At 41.5% G+C, this 12,455-nt stretch overlaps 1 protein-coding gene across 1 annotated transcript in view; it reads left to right on the top strand.

Annotated features, from left to right (window-relative positions):
• LOC141797099 (1-phosphatidylinositol 4,5-bisphosphate phosphodiesterase gamma-2-like) overlaps positions 1-12,455 on the top strand; it is a 58,159-nt gene that overhangs the window by 35,084 nt on the left and 10,620 nt on the right. Inside the window, exons 21-26 of the mRNA XM_074678522.1 lie at positions 7,773-7,841; positions 7,993-8,102; positions 8,884-8,980; positions 9,061-9,133; positions 10,121-10,293; positions 10,483-10,585. Coding sequence (XP_074534623.1) covers positions 7,773-7,841; positions 7,993-8,102; positions 8,884-8,980; positions 9,061-9,133; positions 10,121-10,293; positions 10,483-10,585 — 625 coding nt within the window. The remainder of the gene's footprint in view (positions 1-7,772; positions 7,842-7,992; positions 8,103-8,883; positions 8,981-9,060; positions 9,134-10,120; positions 10,294-10,482; positions 10,586-12,455) is intronic.

Genomic DNA, 12,455 nt, shown 5'->3' with positions numbered 1-12,455 from the left:
GGAGGAGGTGTGAAAGGGGCATTCTTCATCATTGCCCAAACAGGACCAGTGGAGATCTGCACTTTCTCTGCTCCGTTCGTCACGTTACTGTGGAGTCAATACTTCATGAAAAATTCAGCTCAGGAGAGGTTTGCATGAACCTTGACATATTTCTTTGTGTTAAATTGTGTTTTGTGTTTATTTCAGTTTCCATGATTTGATTTTTTTTTTTCGGTGAAGTCCATCCTGTCGTCTCAGCTGGACCAGGACTTCATTGCAGCCAAGGGTGGCACCTCAGCCTTTCCAGGGTGCTCCTGAACTGTGGCTTCTTTAGGAGGCAGCCCCGTAGAAAGTTCTGGCAGTCTGAACAGACAAACAGGAAGTGTGGTTAAATACACACACTGTGCTCAATGTGGCTCTGACTTTGTGTGTGTGTGTGTGTGTGTGTGTGTAGATGACTTACTGGTGGAAAGCCGTTCATTGAGACGCGGATTTCTGTTGACCAGAGCCTTGATGTCATAGAACGGGTGCTGTCCATGTAGCAGCGCGTACATAACCAACCCCAGCTGCCACACTGTGGCGTGTCTGGCCTTGTAGCTTTTGTTCTGGAAAAGCTCGGGGGGCAGGCACAGACGTGTTCCTATAATACGCAGAGAAAGAAAGACCAACACTCAGGTTTAATGAGGGGACAGATGTAGAGGACTGAGACATTGAATATGTTTGAAAGGTCCAGAGAAAAGGATTATGATCAGTGAGGGACAGCGTACCCTCTGTTGTGGTGTGAGGCCGCTCTGACAACTCTACGCCACAGCCAAAGTCAATGATCCTCACACGAGGGACTCCAGTGCTGGTCTCGATGAGGATGTTCTGGAGCTTTATGTCTCTGTGGAAAACCCCCCTGGACTCTATTTCCATCAGAGCAGCCACCAGTTGTTTTGCGATGGTCTGAAGAAGAAAGAGACACGTAGAGATTAAACGGCATGCTTCACACGGACACTGCACGAAAAAAGATAAACACTACAGAACAAGTACTCACTTTTGCCTCATGCTCTGATATTTTGAACCCTCTGGTCTGCAAGTAGCACATGAGGTCCATGCATGGTACTGGTCTCTCCAGAACAAGGACCAGCTCTTTCCCCAGATTGAACCAGTCCAGCAGGCTCACAACTGCACTGGGTCCCGAAGTTGTTGGCTGGAACCTCTGCATCAGTGCCACCTCCAGAGGGATTTTCTGGACCACTCCATTTTGGGTCTTCACAGAGAGAAAAAGAAAGAAAGGATTGAGCAGAGTTGAGCAAACACATAAACAGTAAACAAAAACATTGATTCAACTTTAAGGTCATAAAAAAGTGCTAGTTGGAGTTAGTATATTTCTGCCACCGTCAAGCTCAGAACATCTCAAAAAAACAATCACTGGTGCAGAAAAAGGAAGCCAGCTGATATTTTACAGATTCAAACGATTATAAAAGAAGAAATTACTTACCACCCAAATGTATCTGGCCTGTGACGCACAGATGTGCTTGATTGCAACCTTCAGAAAACACAGAAAAAAATGTGGTCAGTTTTTGCTGTTAAAGTGCAGAGGCAGGAGTGTGTATGAGTGTGTGTGTGTTTTTGTTTGCTCATGTATGTGAACAGTATGGAGCATAATAAACTTACTGGCATGTTATCTGCCCTCCTGACGCCGGCATAAACTGAGCCAAAGCCTCCTTTACCAAGCAGTTCTTGTTGCTGGTATGTGGCCTCAAAGACAGCTACAGAAACAAAACAGAAAGAAAAACAGTCAGAGAAAACATCCCTCCTATCTGCGTTGATTCTGTTTGTGGTTGTTCTCATGTAGCTTTGTTCGTATAAGTAACTATCTCTGGTTTGTAATGTGAAACCAAACCAGAAACTTTACTGTGAAAGAGTCAAGTTACATTCAGACATCTGATTAGCTTAGCTTAGCATCAAACTGAACTGAAGAGCTGGGCTCTAAAGGAAAACATGACTTGAATTCAAATATATTAATACAAAATGTGTAAAATATTATTCTCATAATATAAATAAGATGTTTAAATAACATACCTCTTCTGGCTGAGAGGACATTTTCCTCTGAAGAGGGGCTGGTGGAGCTGCTGGGAGCAGGGATGTCTTTGGGGACCTGATGGACGGCCTCACTGAAGACAGAGCCTCTGGGTTCTGGTTGGTGGTCGTCAGCAGCTGGAGCAGAGACCTCTCTTCTTTTTTTCCTTGGCCCCTCTTCGGCCTCATCATCAGTGGCCTTCCTTTTCTGACTGGGACTCTTGTTCTCAGTAGGAAACGGGGTGTCACTGATATCTGAGTACAGACTCAGAACATGTCCTGGATAAGCGTGATCAACAAGAAGAAAAGGAAGAAAACAAACGTGTTACAGAGCAAATCAAACCCACACTCCACACGTTGGTTCTTAGACTAACCAGTCATATTAATCAGTGGACTACACAGATCTGTAAAACAGTTTGGTAGTTAATAAAAACTGAGTATCAATTTTAGACATGAAGTTCAAACTGCTTCTAACAGTTGATTAAAGTCACAAACGTCCATTTACCAAGTTTGAACTGATCTCATGAGTCTAACATTTTCCTAGTCTTAAGAAAAACAGATATAAACAATATCAAGTCTCTCTCAACGTACCTACACGGCCATACAGATGAGCACAGTAAGCCGACAAACTCAGGTCACTCATTGAGTCGCTCTGGCTGGAGCGACTTTGAGTCGTCCTGAATCTTTTTTGGGCTCGTTCAAGACTCCCCATGGATTTTCTCTTGGGGAGAATCTTGGCGCCCTCAGATGTGCAGCCTTGTGCTGAATCTTCGAATGAGTCGGTGTTGTTCCCTGGATGAACAGAAAGATACAAAGGTTAGAGCTGTGTGCTCACTGAATTACCCAAAGTCTGGGTGACTCAGGTAACAATCAGCATTTAATATTCCTTGTTTTACTTTTTTTTTTTAAATCCTTTTTCATCTACTTACTCATTCGTGCATTCAAGGCTGACCGCTGAACAGTGTTGTTCATACAGAAAGATGCAGATTCCATCGTTCTCTGACACTTGTGCTTCACAATGTAAACAACAATTGGCAGGTAACTCTTGGTCTCTCTTGGTCTCTCTTGGTATTCAAGTTGTGCTCCTCAAACTTGTACCTTTCAGACTGGTATCTGTCTCAGAGGTCTGTGAACTCTGCAGGAATCTTAGAATGTTCCAACTCTGCTGTGACATCACAGAGCTGTGACATCACAGAGCTGTGACATCACAGAGCTCTGTTCTCTGTTCAAATTCAAATTTGAATTTTGATTTGTTCAAATGTCAACAACTTGATTAATTTGGTTAAAAATGGACACAGTATGGTGCTCTGGTATCTGAAACAAGTACCAACACTGAGATTTCATCACTATGTGAAAACATGGTTAAAAGCATCTTTTAAACTGGTTTTATTTTCTAACTCTGAAATAAACCCATTGAATGTTGCTTTTGTTACTCAATGTAAATAACTTATTTTCTTCCATCATCAGATGGAGATACAGCCGCAAGCAGGTTGTGTTCTCCTAAAACTAAGCACAAATACTAACATGACTTATTATCCAGCTCTTCCACCAAATCATCCAGCTGTGTTTAAATCACTCTGTATATGTCCTTGACTTGTGTCTCGCATCTAAACCTCAAAAATAAAAAAAAACTCCACCCGCCCTCCTTGCTGTTGGTTTGAGTCATCGACTGTATATAAGGCGGATGGCGTGGCTTCGCCGTTTACCATTGTGCTGTTATAGAGCCAAAATACCCCTGTCACAGGCGCCGCCATTGGCAGCTGTTGTGCAGTAAAGACTGTGAGGGACTATTTATTATGACTAATGAAAATAAAGAGGAAAAAAGAGGACCTGACTGTAAGGCAGCCTAATAATATTTTCAAATCACCACATAAATTGGATTTGAGAAACATTTCTACGACGTGTATTAATTTTTTTGAGTTTGACCACAGTCCAACCCAAATGGCAGGAAAGATGGAGTTTTTGACCTATACTGCAGCCAGTCACAAGGGGAGCCGTTTTTGTGGCGACCTCACTTAGAGCCGAGCAAATTGACGTCCATTTTTGTTACAGTCTATGGTTTGATCCCAAGATGCTGTGTGAGATTCTGTCAGACACACAGAGACAGGTCGCTGTGAGACACTTGTTAAAGAGTTTAATAGAACATCAGCCCTTTTCTTAAAAACCTGTTAACATGAGATTTGATGTGTTGCACTCCTGCACAGGTTAAAGAGGCCATTCATCCTATGGTTTAGAATAGAATAGAATAGAATAGAATAGAATAGAATAGAATAGAATAGAAATCCTTTATTTATCTCTGAGGGAAAATTCATGAGGAGTCTCAGCAGCAATCAAGAAAACAAAAGTAAGAAAGTGTATAGAAAGTGCAAAAAGGTCCATAAGAATAGAGATGCTGACAGCTTGTCCGTCATTCTCCAGTTCAGCCAGCCTCCACCTCCACAGGGTCCAGGACTGAGCTTCTTCAGCAGTCTGTTCAGTCTCTGTCTCCTGGATCCTGTCTGCTCACAGCAGGTGAAGCTCTTCCAATGTGGTGTTGGTGTCTGGCATTAGCTCCGTTAGTCATGTCTGTGAATAGCATGATGCTACTCTGCCCTCTGGGATTCTCTCTGTTGCTGGGTTAGCACAGCTAGCTCGTCCGTCTTATTGGAGATAGATCTTATGCTCTTAATAATGATGGTCAAACACTTCTTAGCTTGCACCTGAGAACCAGCACGTCGTCCTCACCTCCTTCTCCTCACCTTGTGGGAAGTCATCTGGCCTTGCACCAGTTAGCATTGACCTGCAACAGGCTGCTAACAGCTGAGTTCACATGTAAACAATGTGGCCATGGTTACATGTAGGATCTCCAGACAAACACAGGAATGAAAATTGTAAAAATATATAGGAGAATAACACTTAAGACAAAAACAGTTTGGTGTCCATGACCAACAAATAAAACATCCAAAGTAATGACTGACTCGAAAAGCAGAGATACCCAAAAAGAGATGAAAAAAATTTCTTTTTTTTTTTTTTTTTTTCCCCTTGTCCTGTTCAGCGTCACGACAACAGAATTATGGTCTGGCTGCCGTATTGTGCAGAACACATTTGCTTTTCCAAAGGGAGCCGTTAATGTATAGAGCTGCCCTTGAGTGTTAAAATGGTACTCTTTATTAGTGTTTTTTTTTTTTTTTTAATTATCTATATATATTTTATACATAAATACACATACATATATATACATACACACACACATACGTATGTATGCACATATATATACATACGCATACATGTATCCATACAGTTTCCCTCCCGTATATTGCCAAGTTTGAAGATTACTGCTTAACCAGAACAAGGTGATATCAGGAAAGAAACAGTGAAAAAGGAAAAGATTGTAGAGAAGAGACTAGACAGGGGGGGAGAGAGAGAGAACAAAACAACAGTAGAGAACAACCACAACAACTGAACAGATGACTACAGACAGGAGAAACAAATAACCAGCTACTGAGCCTGAAAGGAGACAGTATCCTGGGGTCTTTGAAGTCATAATCACAAGAAGAACCTGGAGAGATGAACTGGAGAAATCATGAGTAGCAGTGAGCACAACAATGACAATTGCAAAGAGGTACATATACGTATATAGATCTATACACAGACGCATATACTCACCTACACATATAGGGCTACAGGTGGCAGTATAGAAAATTGGGTTTGATTTGGGTCAGGTGATCATGCCAAGGAGTGATCATGCAGATGTGGCCCCGCTGCTCCCAGAGGCCAGACATGCACTGAGATAGCCCTCATCCCCGGGCGTCCCGCAGCCACAACAGAGCACAGGGCCCAGACAGACCACCATGGAGACAGCAGCACGCCAATCCAGGAGGAGGCAAGGGGGGAGCGTCCCGGGAAGGCTAGAGGCAGGCCCCCGACACTGCAGAGGGAGGACCCCAGGGGCCAGGGACTGAGGTCTGCAGGCCCCGCTAGACGCAGGGCCCCCGATCGAGTGCAGGGGGTAAGACCAGGGGTCACCTGTGCCCAAGGGCCACTCACCCCCGAGGATGGGGGGTTCGGCCAGGCACCCGGGAGGACGGACCCAGCCCAGGCCACCACCTATCACGAGTCGGTGCCGGCCCCCAGCGCACCCGGTCAGACACCAGAGACCACAGAAGTCCTCTCCCCAGAAACCCAGTATCCCCCGTACACAGCCTACTGTCCCAACCCACCCCTATCCCCCTCTCATCTTTATCACAGCTCACCAGCCCTCCACCATGGACCCTGACACCCGCACATAAACATTCTGTCCATCCATACCCATACGTTCACACAACAGCACAACAACACCACAGCACCACAAGACGACCACACAACAATATCACAACACGGCAGCACCATATCATTACGCACTCAGAACCTCCAGCCACTCATGTGGGAAATACCCCCCCTTTTCCTCCTCACTCACCAAAAAAAAATAAAAAAAATAAAATAATACATATATATATACACATATTTATATATATATATATATATATATATATATATATATATATATATATATATATATATATATATATATATATATATATATATATATATATACATACACACACACATACATACACACACACATACATACACATATACATACACATACATACACATATACATATATATATATATACATATACACATACATACACATACATATACATACATACACATATATATATACACACACACATACACATACATATATATATTCATACATATATAAATAATTTTAAAAAGAGGATTAAATAAATAAATAAATAAGTAGATATAAAGCCATGGGCATCCTCCGGGGCGCCGCGGGACCCCTGCTGTGCCACTCGCCCAGAACCCAAGGCAGCGGATCCCCTTTTTTATGAAGAAAAAAATTTCAAGAAACAGACAAAGAAGAGAGAGCTGCTGTAACAGGCAGCCACAATGGGGTGACACCTAGCAACAAGTATTGTTTATCGGTTTAGCCCTGGTCTTACCAGACAACATACGCGCTTAACACAAATTTTAGTACTCTTTCCCCATGAACACTGTTTGAACTTTTTTGAACTAAAAATGTCTGAATAGAAACCATAAAACCAAACAAAACACAACTTTGTTAAATGCATTTCAGTGGACATATAGACAGAGAATGTCCGAGTGTATGGGAATGGCTGTGCACACTCTGATTGGCTCATCGTGTTTCAGAGTGGGACTTAGCCGCAGGTCAGTTAATAATTAAGTATGCATTTGCTAATTGGTCTCAATATTTGTAGCTCAGAGTACACATATGCATATCAGTGTACACATTTGTCAATATCTATACTCAATGTTAAAGTGACAACAGTAGATATGTGGGCACGGGACAAAGGGGTGGAGTAATAGTGTGAAACCCATTGACACTGAAAAGATGCTACAATAACTAACAAAGCTATCAATCTCTAATTCCTTGGCTTTAAAAGGTAGCGTCAGTTCCTTCTAGCCAAAACAATGTTTTTTCCCCAAAACTGGCTTTATCTCTGTAGTGATTGTTTTTTGAGGCGTTCTGAGCTCGACAGTGGCAGAAAAATACGAACTCCTTAAACTGGCTTTAATACACCCTGGGATGACATCACAGGTTCATCAGAGCCCAATAGAGCCATCTCCTGTTCATGGAGCTTGCAATTCATAGCTAAATTTGATAATAGTCATTTAGAATATCAAAGAAAATATGAGTTACATGTCATGTGCTTTGACAGGAGAAAGACTGCGCCTCTCTGTATGAAGTGAAGACGTACGTGGAGCCCAACGAGATCGAGCCTGCTCTGGTGTGTATGAAGCTGCTCTGCAATATCAACACCTGCTGCCCTGTGCCTCTATTAATTCATTGATGTGTGTGTGTGTGTGTGTGTGTGTGTGTGTGTGTGTGTGTGTGTGTGTGTGTGTGTGTGTGTGTGTGTGTGTGTTTTCTGCCCGTAGCCCCAGAGCACAGTGCGGGCTGTGTATAGCTATCAGGCTAAAAGAGCAGATGAGCTGAGCTTCAGTATTGGAGCTCTGATCCACAATGTGTCAAAGGAGAATAATGATTGGTGAGTCCACACATAAACACACAAACATACAAGATTAGTTACAAGCTTCAGCCGTTCAATGTGAGTTTTTGTTGTTTTGTGAGGTCATTTAACTTTCTGTGTAATACAAGCTACACTGGCTAAACATAAACCAAGCAGCACTCCCTGGGTAGGAAACCGAGCCAACGCAGGAGAGCAGAACATTGCTGCTCCTCCAGGTTCCAAGTTTGAAGGCGTGTTTTCACTTTCTCACTATGTAAAAACTTGACGAATGGAGGATCATACATTTTTACATCACAGGAATTTTTTTTTCCTTGAAGGCTAATTTCACCAAGCGACCAGTCTAATGTGATCTGACTGATAGATGGTCCTGAATTTAACCTTTTCTATTCGCCGTTGTTTAAAGATCATGAAAAGCCTGCATGCGGAGCCATGGTAGACTATTATACACACAACAAATGGAGGTGGGCTGAATTAGATACAGGCCTGATCACTGCACTTCTCTTGTAAGCAAATGACTGAAAGCTGTACACTACCACTCCTTCTCACACCTCAACAGGCTCCAGAGCAAAGTGAATGTGATGTGTAAGGGTTGTTTGTAGTGTTTCTGGCAGGACACTGAGGGAAACAATGTGACAAACTGAAAAAAGATTGGAGTAAAATCATGATGTTAACCGACTGATTTTCAGAAACCGATGGGCACAGAGACTAGATCAGTGTTTAATGCACTTTAATAAACATGTTCAAAAGAAAAAATCCCTGGCAGTGCTCTTCAAATCGCCCCCGTCTTTCTTCTCTCCAGGTGGAAAGGTGACCATGGTGGCAAAGTGCAGCTCTTCTTCCCATCGAACCATGTGGAGGAGTTCTCCAACAATACCAAGCCTGAGACCAGAAGCGAGGTGAACATTAGCTCAGGGTTTAGTTTGAGGCCAATCCTGCTGAAACCGCTGAAATTCAACAGTTACTGATGTTTGAACAGGACATGGAAGACAACCCATTGGGCGAACTGTGTAAGGGTGTCGTGGATATCTCCAAATGCAACATCCAGAACTGTGAGTCCTTTAAATGCCTGATGTATGATATAAATGTGCATTTTAGCTTCAGTGCACATCAAAGTTTGAACTCTGTGCACAACATTGATGTTAATTTACTAAAAATACAAACAACTTATTAGGGAGAATCTTAAGATGGAGGTTTATTATAACATGTAGATCAACCTCAAACTGGATTTAAGTTTTGTAAGTAAAGCTGGCCGTCAAGTGTCAGGTATCTCAAAAAATAGATTAGTGCAATTTAGTGCCATTGTATTTTGTGAATTCAGTTGAAATGTTGGAAAGAAATTAGGAATGGGTGAGTACTGGTATTGGTATCAGGTATCATCAATACCAGCTTTATTGAAAGGTATCGGTACTCATGAAGGCTGCCAATATTAGCAGCTGATACTCAAAGTAAAAAATCCTATGTCAAGTTAGTCCACCTCACCAGTAGTTGGCGCTACATTGCAGCAGTTTGACATCACGGCAAAAGTGTGTCAGGTCTTCATCAGACGACATGGATGAACCAGTGAGAGTTCAAAAGTTTTTTTTTATTCACTTCAGTTTACTTTAAAAAATATTCCTAAAACTCTGACAGTTGTGAGTTTCATTTTGCTTTTTTTTAATTTGTTGAAAACAGAAACTCAGTAAACTCAAAGCGAGTTGTCAGTGTTTTATTTTGGACTTAACAGTGGAGTGACGATGTGTTGAAATTTTATATCAAAAGTACTGGTAGTATCAGTCCTCAGGATTGGTGAGTACTCAGGAGGGAGTACTTATACTGGTATTGGTCTGAAAAAAGTGGAATCGACCATCCCTAAAAGTGTTGTATAATTGTGCAGTTAAAGGAGGAAGCTCAAAATGTCAGGTGTACAGATAAAAAATGTTGAACTGTTTAATCGCCCAAAAGGTCTGCAGAAGTTGTACATCTCTCGCCACTCTCCTAACTCTTTGTCCTCGTTGCATTTTGTTTGTTTGTTTGTTTGTTTGTTTGTTTGTTTCCAGTGAAGAGTGGTAAAAACGGGAAGCCCCATGTGCTGACCCTGCAGGACATGGAGCAGGACAGTCTGCAATTTGACCTGGCAGCAAACTCTGTGGAGGAGTTGTTTAAATGGTACCAGGTGGCCTGGGACATTACTCAAAGAGAGATGAGTAAGCAGTACAAGAGGGAGCAGGAGGTTAGTATCTGAAGTTAAAGCCATGATAAAGGCAAAAGGGCTTCCATCCAACCCATGTTATAACCACTTCATGCTTTTACTGAGAATGATATCTGACTGAAACTGATCAGCAACATCAAAAGGCTTCAGTGGTGGACTGTCAGCAGAAATGTACAAACAGGAAGTGGCTGTCTTTCTGTCCAATCTCAGATCAGACAACAGGAGGAAGTGGAGAAGAAGGCAGAGGTTGCCATGGAGATGTCTGACCTGGTGGTCTACTGTCAGCCTCGCAGCAAGGAGAAGGACCGCTTTGGTATGCTCTCTAGGCGCACCATAAACACATGCAGCGCTGTTATTGTGACAACACTAAAGTTTAACCACAGCTTCAAAGTAAAAACACACTCTGTCCCCACTCGGTGTGAGGGGGTCATGAGAAGCAAGAATAGAATAGAATAAACTTTAATGGTCCACTGGCTTTACAAAAAACCACACACACAAGACCTCAGGTAAAAAGAAGACAACATTCAAAGACAATATAGAGAGGGAGCACCTGTTGTTCCTTCCATCATAATTCATTAACAATGAGAACAACATCTAAAACATGTAGTTCTGTTTAGGCTGAAAAACATTCACAACTCCAGATGAAGAAATCAGTTGTAAATCCTGGCCAGTTTGAGAATCTAACTTTTACTTAAACTTTTAAAGGTAAAAACACTATGAAGACTTTATAACTTCATTACATTTGTTCGTTCATAATCTAAAATTTAAATTGAGATTATTCGCACCAGAATGTGTCATCTCCAAATGGTGTTTCTCAGTACCTGTGGTCGGGTCAGAAAGAACATTAACCCCATTTATGGCAGGTAGACCTGAAGTCCCTTTGATGACACTGCGTTGGCCGGCAAAGTTTAGTGGAGGAGAGCAACAGCTGTTCTTTTTTTTATCAAGTTTTTCAAGATGCATATGTAAAAATAATTACACTTGTGAATTTTCTTTTTTTTTCTCTTTTTTTTTAAGTTTGTGAGTTTTCACGTAAGACACATTATATTCATTAAAGGATCAAAATAATAAACATAAAAGACATAAATAGAGAAATTCAATTATAAAAATATGAAAAAATATATTATTAAATTGTAAAATACATTATACACACAATCAGTAACAGGTCAACTGGATTTAGAAGAAAACAGAAAAACACTGGACAGCATTCTTTAAGACTTAAAATGCCACACGTACCACAAATCCTGCCTCCTGTACAGGTAGGGGTGAAATAAATTAAATAAGTGTACAGATGTTAATTTACATACATATAGAGGGATTATCAGTCTACATCATCATAAAGATGCACATGCATCTCGATCGCAGAAGTAGCATTTCCACGCATCTCCAGTCATTCAGACGAGTTTGTGGTATTTTTAACACTAAATCCAACCTGTTAGAAGCATCAAAATGTATGGTTTTTCTGTGGACAGCTGTAAAAAAAAAACTACACAATAGAGGCAACTTCTGTCAAGTTTTGACTGATACAGCGCAACCAGTGTTTCGGCGTTAATAGCGACCATGCTAGCTGGAGACTTTCAGCCGACGGCAGCCATGATGAATGGCCGAGAGTCACCAGTTAACAGGGTCACACTTTACACTGATACACCAGTGACGTCTGCGTGTGTGTAATTAAATGTGTATTCTTTATCCAACCTCAGTTAACCAGGTTTGACTGCAAACAAGCAATAACAACTGCTGATACTCAAAATACAGATTTGACTTTGCTTATTTAATGAAAAAGTTGGTTTGGGGCTGAGGTTCTCACCAAACATGGACTCAATATGGACAGTAAATAATGAGTGAACCTATAAATTATGATCAACAGAAACAGATTTTATGACCAAAGTAAAATTAGTGAATTTTATGAAATGATGTTTACATCCTGGTCTGTCACAGTCTGATAAGTGTCCAAGGATAATGCAGTCATGAGCATCGAGTGAGAGTTGTGTTTCCTCCCTGGGTACACACTAGGTTTCTCTGCTAAAACGTCTGTCCACCTAATATCTGTCCACTTGCTTGTCTCTTCTGTCCACTCACTGCTATTTCACAAACCTGGGATCATTTTGCTGTCCGTCAAAGTGATGACATTAAGTTAAAAAATGTGTTTTTGGTGGTTAACTCCTCCACATCAGTTGACAAAC

This window comes from Halichoeres trimaculatus, unplaced genomic scaffold (assembly GCF_033239565.1).
Source record: "Halichoeres trimaculatus isolate MK-OKI-2021-1 unplaced genomic scaffold, fHalTri1.1 fHalTri1_scaffold_10, whole genome shotgun sequence".
Lineage (NCBI taxonomy): Eukaryota > Metazoa > Chordata > Actinopteri > Labriformes > Labridae > Halichoeres > Halichoeres trimaculatus.
This window is presented reverse-complemented; position numbering and strand designations above follow the sequence as displayed.